The sequence below is a fragment of the Crotalus tigris genome, unplaced genomic scaffold (assembly GCF_016545835.1).
Source record: "Crotalus tigris isolate CLP2741 ecotype Arizona unplaced genomic scaffold, ASM1654583v1 scf7180000023710.216627, whole genome shotgun sequence".
In the NCBI taxonomy this organism is placed as follows: Eukaryota; Metazoa; Chordata; class Lepidosauria; order Squamata; family Viperidae; genus Crotalus; species Crotalus tigris.
In genome coordinates, this window is record NW_024100132.1 from 13,503 (window position 1) to 39,669 (window position 26,167).

At 44.0% G+C, this 26,167-nt stretch overlaps 1 protein-coding gene and 1 pseudogene across 13 annotated transcripts in view; one reads left to right on the forward strand and one right to left on the reverse strand.

Annotated features, from left to right (window-relative positions):
* The window catches only part of LOC120297795 (leucine-rich repeat-containing protein 37A2-like), a 93,518-nt gene that overhangs the window by 9,268 nt on the left and 58,083 nt on the right, over window positions 1-26,167 (forward strand). Inside the window, exon 6 of one of the 13 annotated variants that reach the window (XM_039320833.1) lies at window positions 517-991. The exons of the other annotated variants lie outside the window; for them this stretch is intronic. Coding sequence (XP_039176767.1) covers window positions 517-577 — 61 coding nt within the window. The 3' untranslated portion in view covers window positions 578-991. Of the gene's footprint in view, window positions 1-516; window positions 992-26,167 lie in introns of those variants that run through there. 13 annotated transcript variants of the gene reach the window in all.
* The window catches only part of LOC120297792, a 59,530-nt pseudogene that overhangs the window by 4,799 nt on the left and 28,564 nt on the right, over window positions 1-26,167 (reverse strand).

The following is a 26,167-nucleotide window of genomic DNA, read 5'->3' on the forward strand; positions in this document are numbered from 1 at the left end:
GCTGTCCACGGTTTAAAACCTCCTTCCTGGGCTAAAGGAAGGAGGGGAGTTTTACCCTGAATAGTGGTAGAGCCTCTGAAACCCCCCAAAAAGTTTTTTGGGGGGCGAAAAGAGTGCTCCCATGGAGTTCAGGGAATCTCCGCTTCTCAGCTGTCTTTGTTCCTTGTCGTTTGGGACAAAGCAAGACACCGCTCCCACCTCCACGATTAAAGAGAACTGGTGAGTTATTTTAAAAAAAAGCGGACAAAGCTGATCGGGGAATCTTTACTTTTTAGATTTATTTGGACTTTAATTTTAAAGAATTATTTTCACTTTCTCTTTTTTTTGGTTGAGAGGGAAAGTAAAATGGCGATGTGAGGCTTTTTTTTGAATGCTTGAAAGGAAACGGAACGGATTTTGTTACTTTGTTACTTTTTCTTTTTTTCTTTTTTTTGCTTTTTATTATTATGGTTTTTTGAAAGAGACTTGGGTTTAGTTATTTTCCCTCTCTTTTGTTTATCTTTTTATTTTTGCTAGGGATCTCTTTGTACTTTTTTTTTTTAAGAAGGAGGAAAGAAAAAAAAATTCTTTTGTTTAAAATGGCTTCAAAACATCAAGTTTCCACAGTACCTAAGATGGCTTCTTCTCCGGCGATATTACCAGCCCAACAACCATCTTCTCCTCCTATACAACCACTCACGGTAAAAGACTTGCAAGATGTCATGGGAAATGTTATATCTCAAATTAGAGGAGAAGTGAAGGAGATTTTAGTGGAGAATAACAATATTTTGAGGCAAGATATAGTTTTGGCCCTAAAAGGACTTGCTTCTGTTGTTGAAAAGTTGGATTCTTGTGTTGAAGAAGTAGTAGATAAAGTGGATATATTGGAGGAAAAGTTTGAAGGAATGGAAAAAAAGATGGAAATTTCACAAGATGAAATTGTTATGTCTCAATACAGAGAGATGGAGTATGCTTTAAGAATCAGAGGCTTGAGGGAAAATACGCAAGAAAACGTGAGAGAGATGGTGGCAAATGACTTTGCTGTGATTTTGGACAGAGAAAAGGATGAAATACTCGGAGAAATTGAAAAAATATTTATAGTTAATTCTTGGGTGGCAAAACAGAGAAATTTGCCAAGAGATGTGGTAATTTATTTTGGGAAAAGATCTTTACGCAATGAAATTATACAAGCTTTTTACAATAAGAGATTTCAGATTGCTGCACAAGATGTAATAATTTTAAAGGAGATCCCATCTAAAATTCTAAGAAGAAGAAAAGAGTTTGCTTTTTTAGCAGATGAACTTAAAAAGAGGCAGATGCCATTCAGATGGGATATTCCGACTGGAATTGTGGTGAGTCACGCAGGGACACGTTATAGACTTAATACTGTTCTTAAAGCAAGAGAGTTTTATACTTCGGTCCTGGGAGCGCGCTCATCACCACCTATAATGTTGAAAGTTTTGGAAGAAAAGGAGGTAGAACAGCAGTCTGAAGAAGCTGTATTGATGAAAGCTGGGAAAATACAGACTGAGTGGTACCAACAAGCTGAGATGAAGGAGCAGAGAATGACTCGAGCAGCACATAAGCGTAAGGAAAAGGAACAACAGAAGAAGGAGGTTAAACAAGTTTTACAAGAATTTGTTTCTGAGCCTGTGGGAGGAGCAAGACCTAAGAGATCATCGGTGCAATCCTCGATGGCAGATCTCCAAGTAGTCTTCTCTAGGCTAATGGATGGAGGAGATGGCAAAGCTCCTGACCTGGAATGTTAACGGCCTTAATTCTCCACAGAAAAGGAAGAAAATATTTCATTATTTGAAGCAACATAATAATGATATTATTTGTTTGCAGGAAACCCATATTATTTCTAAAGACCAAAAATATTTAGTTAATGCCCGATTGGGATCTCATTTTGTATCCTTTGCTTCTGGGAAAAAAGGGGGTGTAGTTATTTATGTTAAGCAAAATTTATCAGCTTCTTTACTAGATTCCGATCCTGGAGAATAGCAGCGGTTAAAATGAATGTTTTGCCAAAGTTTCTTTTTTTATTTCAAATGATACCTATTTTGAAGAACGAGGCAAGTTTAGATGAATGGCAGAAAGGTATTAATAAATTTATTTGGGCAGGGAAAAAACCAAGAGTTAAATTTAAAATTATACAACATGTACGAGAGAGAGGTGGATTCAAGGTACCAAATTTCAAATTGTATTATGATTCTGTGGTTTTAACACTGATTAGTGATTGGATTAATTTAACAAATGTAGATATACTCCTTTTGGAGGGGTGGGATTTATTATATGGATGGCATGCTTATTTAATTTATAATAAGAAGGTGGATAGGGCTTTTAAGCCTCATATTTTAAGAATTTCTCTACTTCGAGTTTGGAAGAAATATTATAGAATAGACTCAAGAATTCCATTATGGGCTCTCCTGGGGCATGAAATAGAAGGAATAAGGAAAGGAGTGAAGATGGATAGTATTTCTTATAAACAATTACTTAATTGGGATGGGAAGAATTGGCAATTAAAATATATAGATGAATTAGCACAAGAAAATATTATTTATTCGTGGTTTCAGTATAGACAATTATTGGAAAGGTGGAAGATAGATTATAAAGTGGGTTTGATTAGAGAGGATGAAAATTTGTTGAAACAAATTAAAGATCAAAGTCCATCTCATATAAAAAGAATTTATGATGTATTAGTGGAGTTGGATTCAGAAACAGAATTAGTTAAAAATCGCATGGTTAAATGGGCTCAAAATTTTGATGAGCCGGTTTTATTAGAAACATGGGAGATAATTTGGGTGAGGAATGTTAAATTCATGCAAGCTCAAAATTTACGGGAAAATTTTTATAAAGTGTTTTATAGATGGCACCTTGATCCACAAAAGATGTCTCATATGTATTCAAATTTGCAACCTAAATGTTGGAGATGTGGTTGTTTGGATGCAATGTATTATCATATTTGGTGGTCATGTAAAAGTATAAAAGCTTTTTGGACAAAGATATGGTGGAATATTCAAAAATTTTTTAAGAGAAGGATAAAATTCACTCCACAATTGTTATTGTTAGATATTATTGTTGATTGTAATGATAAAGAAATTATTTTAATGTTAAATTTAATTACAATGGCAAGGTTGTTGATAGGACAATATTGGAAGAAGGAATTTTTGCCTACCTTGGAGGAATGGTTTTTTGAAGTTTCTTATTTATCTGAAATGGCAAAAAATTCGGCTTATTTGAAAGATCAATCGCAAGAGAAATATCTCTTGGTGTGGAAAAGATGGATAAACTTTATACAGTATAAGTATGATATTAAAAGATATTATTTAGCTTTTGAATAATTTATGTTTAAAGTTTAAAGTTTAAGATAATAAGTATTTTTTATTATATATATATATTGGACTTTTTTATTATATATATATATATAGGATTTTTTTTTAAATGTAACTTTTGTTTGAGGTTTACTTAAGTTTAAATGTTTTGTATTCTTAGTTCTAGTTAACCCTGTATTCAGCTCTGGGAAGAGGGGGGGAGGGTTTTTGGGAGGGTAGGGAGGTAGTGAGAGAGGGATTTTATTGTAAAATTGTAAAACTTTTAATAAAAAAAATGAATTGGAAATCCTACTATGTGGTAGTGATGATCATATAATTGCCAAGGTCTATAAAATGTTATTAAAATTGAATTTGGAAAATGAACATGTAAAACACCATATGATCCAGTGGGCAAGGAATTTTGGGTACAATGTGATGTTTGAACCATGGGAGAATATGTGGATAAAAAGTTTTAAATTGACATTAAATTATAGCCTAAAAGAAAATTTCTACAACATGATGTATCATTGGTATTTAACACCAGTTAAGTTATCTAGAATGTATAGGACAGTGGTTCTCAATCTGTGGGTCGGGACCCCATTTGGGGTCGAACGACCATTTCACGGGGGTCGCCAAACAAGGCTGTCCGCCATTTTCCCCCCTTTTCTTTGGCCACGCCCCTGGCCAAAGTGGTTGGGGGTCACCACAACATGGGGAACTGTATTATGGGGTCGCGGCATTAGAAAGGTTGAGAACCACTGGTATAGAAGTATTTAAAATGAATGTTGGACATGTGATAAGGCAAAGAATATTGGGAGTAGGATTCATATATTAATGAAGAAAATTCTTAAAGTGAACATAAACATTAAACCAGAAACTTTCCTTCTGGCCTAATGGAAAGAGAACTGGGAAAAAAATTTGGAACTCTGATTTTATATATGGTGAATGTTATATCCTGGGCCGACAGGCACAGGCTGCAGCGATTGGCCGGGCAGGAAAAGATCCCTTGCAATGATTGGCCAGCAGGGTACTGTGCAGGGGGGCTATAAAAGGGGGCTGCACCATTTTGCAATCTGTTCTGTTGGTGTTTGCAATAAAGAAGGACTGTGTGACCGTGCTTTGTCTCAATGCCTCTTCTTCAAGAACAGAACTGTTAGAGAATTTTAATTTCTCTATTAGTGAAAAATAAATCAGAAGCTCTCACAGTTGTCTGCATTTAGCTGATTCAAATAACTTTATATTTATATAAAAATATTTACAATACCATTCTTCTTTACAGCAACATAGCTTAATGAAGACTTCTTACAGAGACAGACCAGAGACAAAACCTTGAGACTGGAAAATCCAGCTCCTAACTCAATACTATTTTGCACAGACTCAGTAGCACTTTCTTCCCTTTGGCTGACTGAGTTACCACATGACTCTTCCTGTTCATGAATATTCCAACACTCCTCCCTTCATGACAGGAAGAGACATCAGACCTTAATATACTTCTTTAATCGTGAAAAACCTTGTGCCACTAACCTGGCCTTATACTGTACATCATTATTTGGCAATACCTTTTTCTTATATACCCACTTACAACCCACAGCTTTGATTCCCTGTGGCAAAGTCACTGATTTAAATACTTCATGGTCTCCCATGGATTTCATCTCTTTATCCATGGCCTCCTTCCATCTTTCTTGTTCAGCTTTTGCTAATGCCAACACCTCTTTATAACTTCTTGGCTCATACCACACATTGCAAACCTTTACCTTGCTGGCAGAATACCTGTCAGGCGGAATTCCTTTGTTACATCGCTCTGACCTACGTGGTATTAACTGCTCCTGTGTCTCAAGTCTATCTGGATTCATGTCTTGTTCATGTCTTTAAATTTGCAACATTTAGAAACTGTTCATCATCTAAATTCAAGATGAGATAAGCCATTGCTCTATCATGACTTTTCTGATCAACTGCTGCAAACACTTGTGGTCGATTTTCTACAATATACCACAGCTCTTTAGCTTTCAGCAAACATTCCATTTTTGCAGCCCACACAATGTAATTCTTCTGGCCTAAACGAGCACAGAGCTTTCCTTAAATTCCATTGCAGCCATTCTGTTAATTCTGCCTTGTTCTTATACTTTCTAAACACAGGCAATTTCTTCCAGCTTTAAATTACAATGCAGTCCTTAGTAAGCTCTGGGCCCATAACCTGTTAGAGAATTTTAATTTCTCTATTGGTGAAAAATAAATCAGAAGCTTTCACAGTTGACTGCATTTAGCTGATTCAAATAACTTTATATTTATATAAAAATATTTACAATACCATTCTTCTTTACAGCAACATAGCTTAATGAAGACTTCTTACAGAGACAGACCAGAGACAAAACATTTTCTTCCCATTGGCTGACTGAGTTACCACATGACTTTTCCTGTTCATGAATATTCCAGCAAGAACATTGGCGATGAAGGTGGGATGCCTGCAGGGGAAATGAAGTAAGAAGCTAGGCTGACTCACCACGGGAGGCTTGCAGCTTGGAGGAGGGGTGTCTGGCGATTGCGACTCGGCCTGTCAGCACAGAAATGCTGGAGGTGAGCTTAGTGAAGGGGGGCCCTTCTCAAACCCTGCAGCAAGAGGTGTGGACGAAGTTCCTGGGCTGCAACGATGGCGAAGATAGGCCGGCTGTCGAAGTTTGACACAGTTCATCCAGAACGATGGAGCTCGTACGTGACCCGGGTGGACAACTACCTCCGGGTGAATCAAATGCGCGAAGACGGCCTCAAAGTTGCCACGTTGCTGTGGGGGGGGGGGGGACAAGAGACCTTCGATATTGAGGAGAATCTGGTCGCCCCAGCACCACTGGAATCAATCACCTACACTGACTTGAAGAGGATGCTTTAAGAGCATTTCGAACCCAAGCTCTCAGTGATTGCCTGGTGACACGCGTTTGAGCAGAGGGACCAGAGGCCTGGTGACTGTGCTGCAGAATTTGTTGCGGCCTTGCAACAAGCAGCTAGGCCCTGCGAATTCAAAGACTTGGAAGAGATCGGCTGGTCTGTGGCCTCGGAAGCCGGAAGTTGCAGCAGAAGCTCTTCGCGAAGGAAGGCCTCACGTTCCAAGATGCCCTGAGGGAAGTTTCAGCTGAAGAAGCAGCAGGCAGAGCTGTGAAGGCCTTGCGGCTTGCCAAGCCCCCTCAAGTTCCAGCCACCATCCATCAAGAGGTCGCTCACGAAGAATCCAAACAGGATCCAGAATCGGAAGTGGACCAGCTGCATCAGGCTCCGGAGAGAAGGCCTCACAGAGGGAAGGCCCAGCCAGCATCATCCTCTAGGTGTGTCGGGTATGGAGGCCGACATCGCCACGCAGACTGCCATTTCCACTCCGCCATCTGCAGGGTCTATGGTAGGCAAAGCAACATTGCTCAGTCTGTTTGGGTCGCCAGAAGTAACGTTACCCAGAAGAATTGCCTTAGAAAGGAACCAGAGTCCACAGCCAGGTGGGCTTCTGTGCATCACGTAGGAGCATTTTTAGAACGGAGGTCCACAGGCCACTTAGGAAGAAGTTTCACATCAACGTGAAGTTGCAAGGGGTCCCCTTGTTGATGGAGCTGGACACAGGGTCCGCTCTATCGATCATCTCCCTAGACACCTTTAACAAGGTCTGCAGCAGAAGCGGCCTACGGGTCAAACCTCATCCTCACAGATTTCCAAAATTCCAGAGTCAACGTGAGGGGAGATGCCACGCTCATGGTGCAGTGGAGGAATTTTGAGGGGCTGCTAGATGTAGTTGTGGTTGGGGGAGACTGCACGAGTCTGATTGGACTCGATTGGTTTGAAGCCCTTGGGATTCAGGTGACTGGAATAAACAGTGCAAACAACAGGCCTGGCAGGGGTCTGCAAGGAGTTTGCAGATGTGTTTAGTCCAGAACTTGGCTCCTACAAAGGCCCTCCTATTTCTCTGAGGCTAGACCCAGCTATAGCCCCCATTAGAATCAAGGCACGCAGGGTGCCCTTTGCCCTAAGGGGTAAAATAGATGCAGAGCTGGATAAACTGATTCAGTAGGGTATCTTAGAGCCTGTGGACAGCAGTCCATGGGAAACCCCCATAGTTACCCCACTGAAGGCCAATGGTGAAGTCCGAATGTGTGCGGACTACAAGTGCACACTTAACAAAGCGCTGCAGCAGCATTCATACCCGATACCTGTGGTCAGCCACATTCTAGCCTCCCTCAAGGGGGGGGGCAGATCTTTGCTAAGCTTGACCTGGCTCGGGCCTATCAACAATTGCCAGTTGATGAGGCAACAGCTGAGGCCCAAACTATAGTGACTCACAGGGGGCATTCAAGGTAAAAAGATTGCAATTTGGAGTAAACGTGACCCTTGGCATTTTCCAGAGTTTAATGGAGCGAATGCTCTGGAATATCCCTGGCGTTTGCCCATACTTTGATGATATCCTCATCGCTGGGGACTCAGCTGATAATTTAGCCGAAAGGCTGAGAGCCATTTTGCTACGTTTCCGCCAAGCGGGGCTGAAGCTTAAGCAAGACGCTTAAGATTGGGGTTAGCTCCACTGAGTTTCTAGGATTCTGCATTGATGCTCAGGGCATCCACCCTGCTGAATCCAAGCTGCAAGCAACTCAGCAGGCCCCAAGTCCCAAATCCAAGGGTGAACTTCAGGCCTTTCTGGGACTGTTAAACTTCTACCATGCATTCCTTCCCCACAAGGCTGCAGTGGCTGAGCATTACACTGGCTCTTGGACAAACAGGCCCCTTGGCAGTGGACACAAGTACATGAAAAAAGTTTCAAAGAGGTCAAGGCCTTGCTCTCTTCAAATGCAGTCCTAGCGCATTTTAATGAGAAATAGCCGGTGTGCATTGCCTGTGATGCAGCCCCTTATGGGATTGGGGCTTTGTTAAGCCACTTGAAGGCTGATGGGACACAAGTCCCAATAGCATACTACTCTAGAACCCTATCATCAGCTGAACGCAATTATGCACAGATAGATAGTGAAGCCTTAGCCATAGTGGCTGGCATAAAGAAATTCCATGACTTCGTATACAGCCGCCATTTCACAGTCTTTACAGACCATAAGCTACTGCTGGGGTTGTTCACAAACCCCACACATAATATCCCCACGAAATCTGAGGTGGTCCATCTTCCTGTGCATATGACCATACACTGGTTCAAAAGTCAGGCAAAGACATGGGCCATCCAGATGGCCTCAGCAGGTTGCCATTACAGCAGGTAGAGGCAGATCCAGCACCTGCCAACCGCATCCTGTCCATTCAGGACTTGCCCGAATCTCCCCTCAATGCTAGGGAAGGATGCCAAGGAAGCGCTAAAAAGAACAACGACTGGTGATTGGCATCATCGGCAGGGAGACTTTTTGCTCTGCCAACACACAACTCCATGCACTTCAATGGGCCTGAGATGGGAACGCTGGCTAACCATGAAGCTGGACCGCCTCCATCCAGACCGGGCAGCTGCAGAAATAGCACAACCCAAGCCCCCCACACAATCAGCAATCGGTGACAAAGTTTGGGCGAGGAACTATGGTCAAGGGGCACCATGGGTGGTAGCTGTGGTTTGTAAGGTATCAGGGCCACAGTTGTATGAGGTGGCCCTGGAAGATGGTCGTGTGGTTCGGTGCCACATCAACCAATTGCAACAGCAGCAGGCTAATCAAACCCTGACCGCTGACAGTGAGGAGAACCGGCGAGTGCCAGGTGACTGCAACATACCTGAGTCCCGATTCTTGTGAGACTCGCAGGGAGAGGCAAGGTGACTTACGCATGTCCAAGTCACCACAAACTTCAGAGACTATGTCAACAGAAAGGGATTTGTTGACAGACTTGTTTCCCAGACTGTCAATGGGTGATGCAAGCACCAGTCTATCCAGCCAGGACATCCCGAGAGGCACCGGTCTACCCAGCCAGAACGTCCAGGAAGGCACCAGTCTACCCGAGGCGAGCAGCTCTAGGAACCCTGATATACCCGGCTTATCAAAGGGACTGGTAGACCAGGAGCCTCCAACGGCACTACAACGATTGGGGCAAGCGCGAAATCCGCCTGCCTACTTACAAGACTATATACATTATTGTGATATGTGATTACCTAGGGGGAAGGGGTGTTGTGTATTGAACCATTTTACAATGGCAGTTATAAAGCAGTTAAATGATTATGTTTAAACAAGTCTCTAACCGTTTGTGTATTGTTACAAGCCAGCACTTGAGGTGGCAAATAGTGCTTTAAATTCATTGGCTGCCACCTAGCAGCAGTCCAATATAAATAGAAGCCAAGCGGTTGTTAGAATCGCTTCTGTGTTGATTCAAATAAAGAGTTGTTAACCTTCCGACTACTCAATGCTTCACCAATCCCAGTATACAACAGAATGTATATTAAAAAAAACAGTTGCAGCTCACAAATTGAAAAATCCTAATCAGAATACTACCTTGCTCATAGACTTCATACTTTATGGTCCTTGACATCTTAAGCTAAATCAGTGTTTCTCAACCTCAACAAATTTAAAATGTGTATATTCTGATTTCCCAAATTCCCCAGCCAGCACTGGGGAATCCACTTGTTAAGGAGGAGAAACACTCAGAGGGAGGGAGGGAGGTCAAATTTTGCTAATCTGCTTTTTAAAACCTGCACCTATCTGAGCTAACTTGCAATGCAGGTAGGACACAAAGGAAGGAGATCCTTACAGATACTCTCAAGCTTCTCTCTTTCATAATGAAAACAACAGTCATTTTGTGACTATAGTTATGCAGCTGGGATTTAAAAGAGACAATTTCACAAACAGAGCTTATATACTCTATGTCCCCCCCCACCATAACTGGGCGTACCGGATATCTGGAAAGATCCCAGTTATGAATTAGACATGAAGGTATCACAGACTCTTCATCTTGGTGGCAATTGTCACAAAAATAGAGGCCAGTGAATGAACACAGCTTAGGTTTCACAAAGTAGAAGCCAATCTGCCTGGAGCAGCCTGGAAAGGAAAGACAAAATGTTAGGGATATCTTAAAATGCCAGAATCTGACTCCTGGTTATTGGAGAAGCTTTTGCATTTAAACAGCCTATTCCCCAATTGCTGTCTCCAAAGAAGTCAGTTTTCCGTTTCCACAATCCATTTGCTGATTAGGCCACTGCCTATAATAACAGGAAGCTATTAGAGTTGAACCAAAGTTGTCAAATCAGCTATTGCTCAGCCTTAGTCTCTAGATCTGTGTTTCTCAAGTATGGATGTGCCTGTGTGTGTAATATGTGTACACACACACACACACACATACACACGCACGCCTCCTGCCTTTATTACACATCAATATATTTTTATCTATTGCTCTTTATTTTTAGCAGAAAGAAAGGTCAAGACCAAAACTGTTTTAGAACAGAACTATTTGTTATTCTGATTTTAGTGGATAGAAATATAATAACTGTTCTACTCTGTGGCTGGAAGGAAAGATAGATCTCTTCAGAAATCAGGAAATGTGGCCTGATCTTTGGCTTTATTATCAGATTTACTACGAAAGGTATAATCTTTAGCTTTCCTTTGGTTCACAAAACTATCTTAGGAGTAAAATGGATTCCCGTATTTTCTGGCCAATAAAAATTCCTGCATTTCATTGTGAGAAGCTCACAGGCACTATCTTGTTTCTAGACTGAACTCTATACTGAAGGATTCTTGGACATTTCCCAGTTATTCAAATTGCAAAAATTGGATATTTTTGAATAATTACAGATACAGGAATAGCCCAATGTAAGCAAGGAAATTCATTATTCATTCATTCAAACAAACAGAGAAAAGTGCAGTCAAGTCAACAAGTAGATTAGTCTATGGTCTATTTAGAGATGACAATGAAGATTATGAATTAGAGAACGATATCAGCAGCTGGCTTCACAAACTGCATTTGCTCATAAGACCTGCCTGTCACACATTGTCTGACCTTCCTACATCTTTCTTCCTGTCTACTTGCAACCTCTGAACATTTAATAGACCAGCTTTTCACTGAGCCAGAGATGAATTTATGCTAATTAGAGATTCACAAACAAAATCACTTCCAATAATCTATGCATGCGCCTCTAAAATTTTTCAAGCTTTACTTTACCATCTTCTTGGGCAAATAGCCCTGAAAATAAAGTGTGGTTTTGGCATTCAAAATGAATCAATTACAAAAAAAACAGAACAATCAGACATTTAAGGATTGCCCCCCTCCCCTTCAGTTATTCCAGCTTAAGAATTTCTTGTTATTTCTATTAGTTAAATTAATATTTAGTCATTAGAAGACTGAAGAGATCTAGTGAAACAAAGGCTTATGGTAATAATGACTTGTTTAAGACTTACGTTTTTCAATGACTTACCACTGCACAATTAATCTGAAGGGGCGTTGACTTACCTGAACGCCTTTTCTCAGCACGGAGATGGATAATCCACGCAGTGGGTTGAGACTGTATTCCTGGCCAATCAGATCAGTCAGCCAAAGTTGCCACGCCCTGTCCTGGACCATGATTCTCCAGTCTTGACTCGAGCGCAGCCATTGACTGACAGTAAGACGTTTTGGCTCCACTAAATATACCCTATTATCCTAGTCTATAAGGGTGGGTGTGGATTATCCATCTCCGTGCTGAGAAAAGGCGTTCAGGTAAGTCAACGCCCCTTCTCCAGCACTGGAGATGGATAATCCACGCAGTGGGACATACCAAAGCCTATTGTCCCTTGGGTTGGGGAATAGACTGGTCCCGTGTGTAACTTTGGTCTAGAACCTGCTGGAGAACCCTCCTACCGAAGGAGGCCTCTGCAGAGGAGTACTTGTCGATTTTGTAATGGCGAATGAATGGAGAGGGCGAGGCCCAAGTGGCTGCCCTGCATACCTCTTCAATAGAAGCCTGCATGGCCCATGCTGCTGAGGTGGCAGCACTCCTTGTGGAGTGGGCCATGATATGCTTGGGGACTTGCAAGGACTCCGCCTGGTATGCCCCAGTGATGCATGCCCTAATCCACCTACCGATGGTAGAGGACGAGATCTTCCGGCCCCTATTAACGGGGTGGAAGGATATGAAAAGCGCTTCCGAGCGTCGGAATTCCGCTGTGCGCGAAATGTAATGTCTTAGTGCCCTTCGTACGTCCAAGGTGTGCCATTGTTGCTCCAGGGGATGAGCTGGGTTTGGACAGAAGTCTGGTAGGACTATTTCCTGTGATCTGTGAAAAAAGGAGTTGATCTTTGGAATGAATGAAGGGTCTATTCTTAGGACTACCTTGTCCCTGTGAAAATGACACAGGTCCTTCCTCGTTGAGAGAGAAGCTAACTCGGATATCTGTCGAGCTGACGTGATAGCTACTAAGAATGCTACCTTATGGGTCAGGTAGCGAATGTCACATGTTTTGAGTGGTTCGAAGGGCGCTCTGGTAAGAGCTTGTAGTACTCGTGGTAGTTCCCATGATGGATACCTGTGCACGGTTGGCGGTCTGATGTTCGCAGCCCCCTTGAGGAAGGATCGTATTAAGGGATGCCTGCCCAAGGATTCACCGGGGCTGGCAGAAAGTATAGTTGAGAGGGCGGCGATTTGCCTGCGCAGCGTGTTTGGCGAGAGGTCCCTCTCTAGGCCATCTAGTAAAAATTCTAGGATCTTGGGAACTGTGATCCCTTTGAGTAACAATTCCTGTTTAGAGCACCATGATTGGAAGCTTCTCCACGTGGCCTCGTAGATACGGTTCGTGGAGGGGCGCCTTGATGCCTGTATGACCCTAATTACACCCTGTGAGCAAGCCCCCTTGGCTAAAATTGACCGTTCAAGAGCCAGACGGCTAGTTGTAGCCATTGTGGCTCTGGGTGGAAGATCTCCCCCTGCTTGAGGGAGATCCTCTCCGGAGGAATCCGCCATGGATTCGTGCGGGAGAGACTCCTCAAGTCTGCGAACCAAGGTCTCCTTGGCCAATAAGGGGCCACCAGGATTACCTCGGCCCTTTCCCGCAGAATCTTGCGTACTACCGCCGGAAGGAGAGGTAAGGGTGGAAACGCGTACAGGAGTCCCCTTGGCCATGGGCTCCGTAACGCGTCCGTCTGGTCTGCTCCCCTGGATGGGAATCGGGAGAAGCGAGTTAGGTGGGCATTGGAAGGAGAGGCGAAAAGGTCCACCTGGGGAAGCCCGAAGCGGTGACAGATCTCCCTGAAGATCCTCGGGTGTAGTTGCCACTCCGAGTGATCTATTGTTGATCTGCTCAACAGATCTGCTTGGATGTTTGCCTCCCCCGATATGTGGTCGGCCTTTATGGAGGCCAGATTTTGTTCCGCCCAGGCCCCCAGTAGGAGGGCCTCGGCCGAGAGCGAGCGAGAGTGTGTGCCCCCCTGACGGTTTATGTGGGCCTTGGCTGTCACGTTGTCCGTCAGGACCAGTACGTGCCTGCCTTTTATGCTGCTGTGAAAATGCCTTAACGCTAGGTGAATAGCCCGCAGCTCGAGCCAGTTTATGTTGTGTCGGAGATCCACCGCTGACCAGCGGCCCTGTGTCCACTTGGTCCCCAAGTGGCCTCCCCAGCCGAATAAGCTCGCATCTGTTGTGACTACTACTCTGTCTGGTTCCCTGAAGGGGGACCCCCTGAGGAGAGCTGGAGATAGCCACCACCTGAGGGAGTGTCGTACTCTCAGAGGTATGCCTACCCTCTTCTGGGATGCACTGATTTGCTGTCTCTGAAACGGGAGCATGAACCACTGCAGTTCTCTTGAGTGCAGCCTTGCCCAAGGAACTATTGCTATGGTCGATATCATCTTCCCTAGCAGCTGGGAGAGGCAGACCAGCGTCACTGACTGACCGCGGCTTACCTGTTTTACGGCTTTCTTTATGCTGCTGAGGCGTTCCCGTGATAGGTACACCTTGCACTCCTTTGTGTCTAAGGCCGCTCCCAGATGGAGTATTCTCGTAGTTGGGGTTAGATGGCTCTTTGGAAAGTTCACCGAGAAGCCGTGGTCCTGCAGCAGTTTTATCACTAACTTTAGGTCCGCCCGAGACTGCTGGGCGGACGATGACTGGATTAGAATATCGTCCAGGTAGCACTGGACTCTGACTGGTACGTTTCTTAGGTGTGCTGCCAGAACCGCCAGAATCTTGGTGAACACCCTGGGCGCTGATGACAGGCCGAATGGAAGTGCCCTGTATTGAAAATGGTGCCCCCTGTAGGCAAACCGTAGAAAGCGGCGGTGAGCCAGAGAGATAGGGATGTGCAAGTATGCCTCCGTGAGGTCGATCGATGCCAGAAAATCCCCTTTCCTTACGCTTCCAAGGATGGAGCGTAGTGTCTGCATTTTGAATTTGCGGTATTTTATGTAGAAATTTAGCCTTTTTAAATCCAGAACGGCTCTCCAACCCCCCGAGGGTTTTGGGACCACGAAGAGGATAGAATAAAACCCCTGGTCTCTCTGGTTCATAGGCACCGGCTCTACGGCCCGTATGTTTAGAAGGTGCTGAACGGCCTCGTTCATGAGCCTTCTCTTTGTTGGGTTTGTGGGACAGGGGCACGGGCGGAAGCGGTTCGGGGGCTTTGAGAGAAATTCTAGAGATAGACCATGACGTATGGTGTTCCTGACCCATACGTCCGTGGTGGTCTCTTCCCACTGGGGAGCAAACCCTGCTAGTCTGCCCCCTATGGGAAGGTCTGGGTGGGAGTCATCTGGTACGGCGGAAGGGGCGGTTGCTCCCCCGAAAGGGCCGTCTTCCCTGCGTTTGCCTATGTCTTGTGTTCTGTCTGTCCCCCTGTCTTTCCCTATCCTGTCTAGCTTGGACGGGTTGGGAATTTTGAAAGTAGTTGACCCTGGCTTCCGTACGAAAGGATTGTTTCCTTCCCCAGGAGCCGGGTCTCTTGTCCTGCCTTTTAAGCATGTGTTTAAGGACCTTGCGCTTGTCCTTGTTCTCTGTCAGGTATGGCGTTAGTGCCTCACCAAACAGCTTTGCCCCTTGGTACGGAGCCGAAGCCAATTTCCACTTGGATTTGGTATCCGCCTGCCAGTTCTTTAGCCAGAGGATGCGCCTGCTCGTGTTGTTTGCCGCCATTGCCTTGGCTGAAAACCTGGTCGCTAAAAGTGTCGCGTCCGACGCATATTCCGTGGCCGCTACCATTTTGCTGAGTTCCTGGTGAGTGCGTATATCCTCCATGGGAACCCGGCCCTGTAACTCACGGAGCCAACAAAGTGTGGCTCTGGTGAAAAAGGACGCGGAGGTAGTCACCCTGGTAGCCCAAGCTATTGCCTGGTGCGTTCTCCTGTAGTTGGACTCACTCTTTCGGTCCTCGGCTTTAAGAGCTTCAGCAAAATCTCCTGATATGGCCGTGTCCGATATCAGGGGACCTATGGGTTCGTCCACCACCGGCACCTCCAATGTTCCCTCTAGCTCCCTTGCTACGTTAAATAGCTTCCTCTCCGCATTGCTAGGAAGCGGTAGGGAGGTTGGCGCTGCCCACTGTTTCCTTATTGTGTTTAGGAACATGGTCGGGCATGGTATGCGGTGTTGAGTGGTTACCTTTTCGGCGAACGTCGGCTCAGCCTCCGTGTCAACTGTGACAGGCTCCGCTGGTGTCCCATGCCCCAGATGGGCTGTGGCCTCAGCCTTGCGCAGAATGGTAACAAAAAGAGAAGGGTTAAACAGGCCGCTGAAGGACGGCCCTTGAGGTGAGGTGTCCTCCTCTTCCTCAGACATTTGAATCCCTTGTGACGTACCTGGCTGGTCCAGGTAATCTTTCTCGGAGACCGACAAGTCTGAGAAGGAGGAGAGGTCCTGATGGTCCTCCGTTTCCTCCCGATGCCTCGTTCTAAGTCCTAGAGGCTTGGCTTTGGAAGTTTGAGCCCTGGCCTCAAATGCACGGTCCACTGCCTGCGCTATTAGGGTAGCTAGCAGATCCCCCGTCAATGCAGGAGGAGTAACCATTGCCTGCGACCCTGCAGGTGCTGTGGTTAGCATGGTCCTCGGGGTTTCCTGTAACCTCCGTGGGGAGGGGGATCGGGAGAGCGATGAGAATTCGCCTATCCCGCCCTCTGTTTGGGACTGTGATGAGTTCCCTAATGACCAAATGGCCCGTGGGGATGAAGGGAGACCCAGCGGTAGATCAGGACCTATCCCCCCATTCTGCCTATTTTTAATTCTGGCCCTTTTCTGGGCTCTGTCGAACTCTTTTTCTAGGGCTTGGTGTCTTCTGATTGCCTGTTTGTCAGCCTTCTTTGATGACTTCCTTGCAGCCTTTCTAGGGGCTGCAGAGGATTCCGAATCCTCTGAAGCAGGTGCTCCAGAGGATGAAGGCGGGGCTCCAGTGGAGGGAATGATTGCTTCCTCCATTCTCCACTAACGCCGGGCCGCGATAGGGGGGACCCAGGTAGTAGGAGAGCTCCAACTTTGAGTAAGGACAGGCGCACTACTGGGGGCGTCTGGAACTCAGGAGCAGACTCTGCAAAATTGTCAGAGTTAGTCACTGTGCACGGATAAGAACAGGCACGCTAATGGGAATGCCTGGAACCCGGCTTGACTATGGTGGGTAAGGACAGGCACGCGACTGGGGATGCCTGGAACCCACCACTAAATCCAGAAGCGTACGGGCCACTAATGGGGGACCCGAAGTCCGGAAGGAGCCAAAGGCAACTAAACACAGTTAGCTATGAAAGGTTCTTATTTACTTTAGATTGAAGACACCAAGTCCTGGAACCTGCAGCTATGTGTCTGATTTGAATGTCTCTGAATGAATAATAGATGCTTTAGTACCCCAGTACTGCTTGCCTATTAATTCACTCCAGCGGCTGAACCTATGCTTCACATGGAGCCTTAGATCCCCTGTTTGGACAAAAATATGGCCGCCGCTGCCAGGAGACTACTGTGCATGTGTTAAAAGGAGCAGGAGATTATTGCGCCTGTGCTAAAAAGGCTGCCTGTGCCACGTGCGGTTGTAACAAAGAGCCGCGCGTGCTCCCAGCTGTGCAGACAATGGCGCCTCGTTTAAAAATCCTGAGCAGCCTGGTGAGTGAAAGAGACTGCTCCTTCGCACGCCAGCTGTTTCCCTTAATCAATCTCCCTCCCAGCATGCGTCCCCTTTGTCCTCCGCTCCCCTCGCTAATTGCCTGCCTTTCTGTCTTTCTTTCTTTCTTTTTAACGCGAGGGGTTGCACGAGCCTCCCCGTTTGTTTGAGGCAGCTGCCGGCTGCTGGAAGGTGGTTGGGGTTTGGGTTAGGGAGGGGAGTTAGGGATTTCCCCCTTTTAAGTGGGGGTGGTTTCCCCTGTAGGGAATCTGACTTCCTGAGTCTTACAATTTAGCCAGGAAATTTTTGAGTAATCAATTAAATTGAATTAAATTATCTCTAATTAACTTTTAAACTAAGCAATTTCAGCTACTAGAAGAAATCCCCCCCAATGGAAAGGAACTATACCTGCCCAGGAGCCAAAGTTGTAGGTCTTTCTGTGTGGCCAGATCAGTCAAGACTGGAGAATCATGGTCCAGGACAGGGCGTGGCAACTTTGGCTGACTGATCTGATTGGCCAGGAATACAATCTCAACCCACTGCGTGGATTATCCATCTCCAGTGCTGGAGAACTTATGTTAACACTGTAATAACAATGACCACCAACATCTTGTGTTCTAAAATCACATTAAACTACAAATGAACACATGGAGAAGTAAAATCCTCAATCTTAGTTGTTTAACTGGAAGGGAAAATACATTATTTAAAAAAGGCTTGACATAAGTTATCTTTTTGCAAGCATCCCATACGTGCCTACCTGCACATATGAAACTTTGGCAGTCCAGGCCTTTCTCCATGGGGATGGCAACCAGATACTGCAGCAAATATCCATTTTCCTTAACAGTATTCTTCAGGATTGCCTGTGAACTGCCATCCAGATGGCCTCCAAGTGTGAGGGCCTCCTCAGCCACTTCCAGGTAGGACATGAGCATCCGGCGGACCAGGTCGCTCCAATCAGTTGCCTCCTCTGTGTTCTCAGCTCTCAACTTCAGCACTGCTTTTGAAGTGATGGTCTTGAAGAATGAAGGTCCACCCAAGTTCACATCTGGCAGGATATCTTGGATGGTCTCAATTCCAAAGCTGTTGCTCAGTATCTTTTTATCATTTCTGGCTTTGAAGCATTTCAAGGCTTCTAAGGACAGGGAGAACACCAAAGGGACCCATGCTTTCTCAACCTCCAAGTACAGGACAGATTCCTTGACTGCATCTAGCTCGGGTTTCAAGGCACATGACCAGTCCAACTCAGTTGGGCCAGTTCTACTGTACACCGAGAAGGAAGGCAAGTCACCAGGTGGTCCACCTCCGAAGAAATCCTCAGAATCCTCTGCAGCCTCAGGGCACTCTAGAGTTTTCCACCCTTCATCCTTCTGTAATCTAAACTTTTTTAGGGCTTCATGCAGCCGGTCCAACCAGTCCTCTGCTTCATCCCGGGAGGAAGCCCGAAGACACAATCATTTGTTGGAAAAGACCAGCTCAAAGCGCCCATCACTGTGAGCCCGTCCCAAGGACTCACATCTCAGCAGAGAATAGTTTTCTACACATACTCGCTCCTCACAGTCTACAAAGAGCCGCAATTCTAGAGGTGAGAGCTCACAGAAAAATTCCTTCCAAATGCCCAGAGCTCCTCGACGTTCCAGAGTCCCCAATTTCAGCAGACCCCGAAATGGATTGGAAAGACCTACAAGTGGGACAAGAGAGGAATAGCTTTATGCACTCTCTAGCACAAGTGACATTTCTGTAAAGCAGCAAAATGGATGACGCTTCCATTACTATAAATTCTTCAAACCGCCATAGAAATCTCTCCTCCCATTCCACTTCCTCTTTCCTCCCTTAGTCAAAACACAAGTTACCTATTTCTCTCCGATGAACAACACTAAAGCCCTTCAGCTCCCTCCTAGGAGACAGTTTGAGTTTGCTGAGCTCTGCTGAGGATACAGAAAGCTTGCCTCGATCTGGGGCTCTCAATGGCATAGCAGGTTGGGTACTGGTAAGCCTCTCTAGTGAGGTACTGGGAGAACTGGAGAAGCTTTTTTCTGTTTCCTCGGGAGGGGAAGGAAGGTAAAAATCATCCTCAGTGATCCAGCTTCTTTTCTGTTGGGAAATAACAAAAGATAACATTTGTGCTATTACCCAAACAAGCTATTCTTCTGGCTCTGAGTTTACTGAATTCAAGCAGCTGGGCTGATGCGAGAAAATAATAAATTGTCCTTAGCAGGACAGCCTTCTCTTATGGCTGTCATGCATTTACTTTTGACATAGCTCAGATCTAATGGAGCCCAGGCCAAGATGGGAAGCAAGAATAAATGAAAAGAAGGGCGGTGATTAAGAAATGTGGAAAGCGTGGCGGGATGATTCTGAGCTTTACTAGATTTAAATAGAAATAAAATTCAAATTCGATAATAGCAATATTCTTTTGAGAGCTTTTTCTTGCAAGTGACCAGCAAAGCAGCCATCTTCTAATTGAGTATTATATTGAATGACTTGATCTGAGACCTTGCACTCTAACTACAGATCATTATCATTACTGTCTTTGGTTGAACTGATCAGGTTAAAAAAAAAAGATCCAATCATACAATTTAAAGCACCAAGAAAAATGGTCAACTAATTTAAACAATCTGATTTAAAAAATTCAGCCTGTGACAAATCAGATGTCAACACTGTGACAATTAAGAAATTGCAGCCATTTTACCTTTTACTTTATTTGTGCTTTTTCTGTTGCTTGGGATTCTCAGATGTAGAAGGGGTGGGTGGGAGGAATGCTTGAGCTTTTTAAATTAGCCTAAACCAGGGGTAGGCAACCTTGGCTCTTTTATGACTTGTGGACTTCAACTCCCAGAATTCCTGAGCCAGCATAAAAGAGCCAAGGTTGCCTACCCCTGGCCTAAACAATTGCAGTTAGGTGAGCTTTAAGGTCAATTCTAGATAAAGTTTTGGAGGGCTGTAAAGTGGGGAGGATTTTAGATTAATTGGTGAATGTGATTTATGACGGCCTTTCTGGGGTGGGAATTGCAGCTTGTTACTTTGTAACAGAGGGAGGGAACTTTAGTCTTGGGTTCAACTATGTAAGTGCCAATACTTTGTTTCCTGAATAAAATGATCTTTAAGGAAGAAATCCTTGCCTTGAAGTTCTTTTAATTGGTTTCATCTATCGGAACCATGACATCAGCATTTAATTTTTAAAATTCTATTAATTTTGAACAATTTAAACACACACATATATACACAGAAATATAAGCAAACCTGGAATTTTGGTTTTTTTTTCCCCTTAAATTTTCATATTATCAGGAGTCATTTTTAGAGAAATTTGGAAATGGCTGGGAAAATATTAGACACTGTTTTACAAAGGTATTCCATAGTCTTTCTTCTGGATGTGAATGGACTAGATAGGTGATATTTGGGAAAAGTGATCTGGGAAAGGTGACATCACTTATTAAATATGACATACAGATTAGCTCAAAGCCAGGAATAAGGCACTGTAGCTAGAGGAAATGAAGTCAAGGACAGGAAGTTTCAGTGAAGTTGCAGGAAAAGCATTTCTGGAGCTGTAAAGGAACTTCTTGATCAACATCATACATTCGTTGTGAGGCCCATAGCTGTGAATGTGACAGGATTTGCTATTTCTCATCTTTATAAAAAAGTGATAATAACAGTATGATAATACTTTACATGTATGATAAATCTGTACAGGTATAGCAAGTGTCTATTTGCATTTTAGTAGATTTGTTTGTAGTTTTCTTTTTTATCTTGGATTTATGTTAATTTAATTACCTGATAGTGTTTGTTAATCATAGCTCAATAAATACAAATTAAAAAAAAATATGTAGGAGTTCTCAGATCCCCAAACATTGAGTTAGTATCCCATGATAAACAACTTCCAAAGGGCTGCTTCAGGGAGATTCCCCCAAAAATAAAAAAAAAATTAATGCTTTTGGGAGAGTACTGAAAATTAAGGTCTATTTGGCATGCCTCGTGTACAAATTTTGGCAACATAAATAGCCTTCCAGAACTTACTAAACTATGGCAGAAATACAAAGGATGGCCAAGGACCACTTTATTATTTGAGGAGAGCCAAAAGCCTCATTAGACAAAGCAAGCCAGACAAGCCAAGATTTCTCTTTGCTATATTAAGCTTATTTTTTAAAAACCATCCTAAGCTTGTTCTAGAATTACACTAATTCAGGTTCCCCACTTCAAAACAATAGAGAACTAGACTGACTCTTTTGGCAGTTTTATTGCCAATTTTTGGCAATGTGGCCAGAAAGAGCTCCAGAAGCTGCAAAAACACAACAGAACGAAACAAGTAATTCTTACAGGGCAGACCACTGGTGAGATTGGTGAAAGAAGCTGGTCTGTTCCTGGGAGGCTTCCTTCATAACCACTGACTTCATCAGTCCGACTTTCAGCTCCTCTCTTGTTGCAATGAATTTGGGACACATCCACAGGTTTTTTGGTCACAATTATTGTGGTTAGCATAGAGGTCTGTTGGACACTGGTACTACTAACAGATTCTCCAGTCTTAGGTAAATTGGGAAGCTGTGAATTTATCATTATTGCAGGTAGCATGATGTCAACAGGGCCTTTTTCCAGTACAGTATGAGGAAGGTGCACAGTGCAGAAACTGGTAGCAGGGCAGGGGCACTCTGGTGGGGAAGACTGAGAGATGATGTGTGCTTCATGAACTCCTACAGTTTCCAACTTTCTCTGTGTCCTGGTAAATTCTGCTAACACCCTAGAAAGAAATAGAAAAATTTAAAACATTTGCAAGAGAGAGATCATCTCCAGTAATTCTATCTCTTAATGTACCACATGGAGTCCAAAGATAAGGTATCAAAGATGACTGAGGTTAGTCACATATTATTCAGCACATTCAATAACTGTTAACTTGCTCTTTCAAGCATAAAAATAAACTGTTTTAATACATGAATAGAATTGATACATTTTATACTATGTGTTAAGTTGGTCTAAAGGATTAGAACTGACAAGGTAAATATCCATTATACACAGTATTTTGAGAGTGAAGTTTCTAATTGCAGATAAAATATATAGGAAACTGGCCACGAATTCAAATTGCTCCTTAGTTGTGGATTTACTGAGTGAATCATCCAGACAAGACTACAGCTTTCTCAAGCTCTGAAAAGGGTGCCACTGTCAAACCTATAACTGATAAACTCTTATTGTCATATATAAACATTAAACACTTTCAATGTTTAAGTTTGTAGATAACGTAACATGCGGTGAAAAACCCACAAACTACTGATTATACTTCTGTGATGTAACACAAATGCTGAAAAGAAAATCAGAACACTTGCATGAATGAAATGGAAAGATTGTTTGATCAAGACAGCATCTCACATATGGTCAAAGAAAAATCGCAGAAACAGGACTAATGATAGGAGAAGCAACATTCTATTTTAGGCTTGGAAAAAAGGCAGAAAAGATATGCAGGTTGATTTCCCTTATTGACATGCCAACCACATTATTAAGAATCCAGGAATTATTATTTTAGTGTTATGCTGAATTTCACTAAAATTCTGCTTTAATACTTGCAGAGTTAAAATATTGTGTGGTATATCACTTTCACTATCATACTCACTCTTGGAGGTCCTGGTCCAAGTCTGCTGTTGCTGTTGTCATATCCACTTCAGAGTCATTGGAGATGGGCTCTTTCTCCTGAGCAGGGCTGTGAGTGCTGGTAGAATTGGCTGGGAGAAGAATGTCAGAATCCAGGCTGGAAGAGAGCTGTGAGGAACCAGTTGTGCTGATGCTCAAGTTGGAAGCTGTGAGTTTATCTGCCTGTTCACTTTTAGGGGCAGGCAGGATGGCTGGGTGAGCTTCAACTTCATCAGAGCCAGAAGATTGTGAGAGAGAACTAAGTGACTCCTTTCTTTGAGGTTCCAGTCCCACAAGAGGGTCCAACAGTTCCCAGGCAGGGCAAAGGCCTGACAAGGATAAAGGTGTGATGGTCCACTCGTTCAATACTGCTGACTTATACGAGAGGTCAAAGGCCAAAGAAGACAAGCCCTGCAAATAGCTGAGGAGAAATTCAACCTCCTCAGTATCCAGAAGCAGAGCAGATGAATGATAATATTCAAAGAGTTGAGACTTTTCATGAAGCAAGAGTTTTAGATAACACTCCATCAGGCCATCATTCAAAGCCAGCCTCAACCATGCACGACAACGCCCCACATCTGTATTGATGAAGATCAAGTTTTCCAGTTCAGAAATTATGTTTCTGAAAAAGGAGAAATAACCAGGAAGGGGAAAACACAACATCCATTAAAAGGACAGCTCACAAAGGCAAGGGAAAGCAAGGTTATGACTGGTGGTAAAAGTTGGGTTTGATGCATTCTTGTCTGATGAAAACATCAGGAGGTAAAAAGATAAAGGAGACCCTGTGGATTTTACTCCGCTAATCATTGCCAACAATAGCGGGCATCCTTATCTCCATTTCAAGGGCTATTGAGCTAGTCCTGTCAAAAAAACGTTTCTGTGGTCTTGTGGCCAGCATGATGTCATGGAGTGCTGTTACCTTCCCACTGAAGTAGTACCTATTTATCTAAGCACATCTGCATGCTTTCGAATGGCTAGGTGAGGATGGGAGCTCATTCTATCACACAACGCTCATGTCTCAAACCTGTCTTTACTGAACTATGGCTGAAATACCATTGTTAACATCTTAACCTATGAACCATTTTGCTGCCACATCAAGAGGTAACTGAGACACATACAATTACAACATGGGGCTTTTTTATCTACTAAATCTAGACAAGAAGAGACAAGTTCTCTAGCATTCCACACATCATATGATTTTCTGCAGCCAAAAATCTCACTCTTGCATCATACTGTATACTCACCATGTAAATAAACATTGGACACTATTGTAACTTCCCAAATCAAAATTGTAGCATTTCTTAGTCTCACCTGTGTGTGACAGATTTTAGCAGAGTCCAAAACACTGGCTGAGGAAGGCGCCCTCCATGTTTTTTCCCTTTTGCTCCAATTTCTGCTTTGATGTGCTTAGTTTTCAAACCATGTACAAATACAGCCTCCAATACACAACAAAGAGTATTAGCATCTTGATCATCACTTGTTACAAGAGCATCAGAGGTCACGTAATGTTTCTGCAGGGCCTTGATGGAGTTCACCAGCTGCTTCTTGATCAACTAAAGTAACATAAATATAGGTTGTCTTAGGTTGCACCAACATTAAATAAAGCACCCTACTTCCAAATTACTATTAATACTATGCAAACACTGGCAGATCTCAATGGGCGAATATATTAGTAACGTCTGGGCAATGCAGTTCAAGAAAGATGCTAAAAAAAATAGAAAATATATGAAAAATAATAATGCAGCAAATAAACTAAGTCTTGTTTGAAACAGATCATTTGTTTTAACATTGATGCAGCATAGGCTTGGAAACATTCAAAATTTTGGTCTCAGATAATAAAAATACTTTTAAAAAATATTATATTATGAATTATCCCTTGAAGCAAAAGACAGGAGGCTGATTAAAGACATTTCAATAAGAGCCAGAATCCCTGGCTCTTATTATCTTAAGGTTGATGTAGCCTAAAAGCACTATTTCCAATATTTATACTTTCAAGTTATGCAAAATGCTTTACTTGATTTGACTTTTAAAATACCCCATTGCGCAACATGTTTTAAGGAGCTTCTGCTTCTTTCCTAAGTTTCAGTACAATCCATAAATTTTCTGCTATTGGAAAACCAGTTACCAGTTATTGACAGGCAATAAATGAAAAAAAAAAGTGGCAGGAGAGGGAAGATAAATTTTGTAATTGTACCTAATTTTCCCTGTTCACACTGTAACCTCATATTGAAGTTTTCTTCTGTCATAATCTTGAAGTCCAGGAACATAATAGTGTTGCACCAATAAAGGAGAATATTTGTAGCTCAGGGTTGGAGTAAGGGGCCTTGGTGCTCTCTGAATTTGGTTGTTTTCTTTCGTTTCGTTTCATTACCCAAACTAGCTAACATTATCAATGCTAGTAAGGCTTTCGCTCAATTTATAGCAGCCCCGCTGAAGCATCCCCTGGCCTTTCTGGGTGACAGTGGCCCGGAAAAGGCCTCCGACGTCCGGATCGGGCCTTCGGAACCCCGCTGAAGCGTCCCCTGGTTTCATTTCCAGGTGTCGGAGGCCTTTTCTGGACTGCTGCCACCCAGAAAGGACACCAGGGAACATTTCAGAGGGCCCAATCTGGGCCTTGGAGGCCTTTTCTGGGCACTGTCACCCAGAAAGGAGGCCAAGGGATGCTTCAGCAGGGCTTCGAAGACCTGATCTGGGCCTCGGAGGCCTTTTCTGGGCCACTGTCACCCAGAAGGGAGGCCGAGGGATCCTTCAGCAGGGCTTCGGAGGCCTGATCCAGGCCTTAGAGGACTTTTCCAGGCCGCTATCACCCAGAAAGGATGTCGGGAGACACTTCAGCATGGCTCCAAAGGTCTGATCTGGGCGTCGGAAGCTTTTCCCAAGCTGCTGCTGCCTGGAAATGACACTGGGGGATGCTTCAGCGGGGCTCTGAAGGCCTGTTCTGGGCCTCAGAAGCCTCCTCCGAGCCTCCAAGGCCCAGTACAGAGGCCAGGAGGCGGCCACGTGTTTCCGGAGGTCCATTCTGGGCCTCAGAGGCCTCCCTCTGTTCTTGCCGGGAGCAGAGAAAGAAATAGAGAGGCTGGAGAGGAGTCATATCTTCACAAGGTAAGTAACCCGGTGCAGCAAGATGGGGGGAGCAATTGTGGGCTCCCAGGGAAGGGAGCATGAGATATTTCAGTGGGTCCGGTGAGACCTTGGGTAATCAGAAGCACTAGGTCCCCGCCATGGCCTTCCCCACCCTGAAATACCTCATATTCACTTAACAAGCCATGCATTTGCCCATGCATTAAA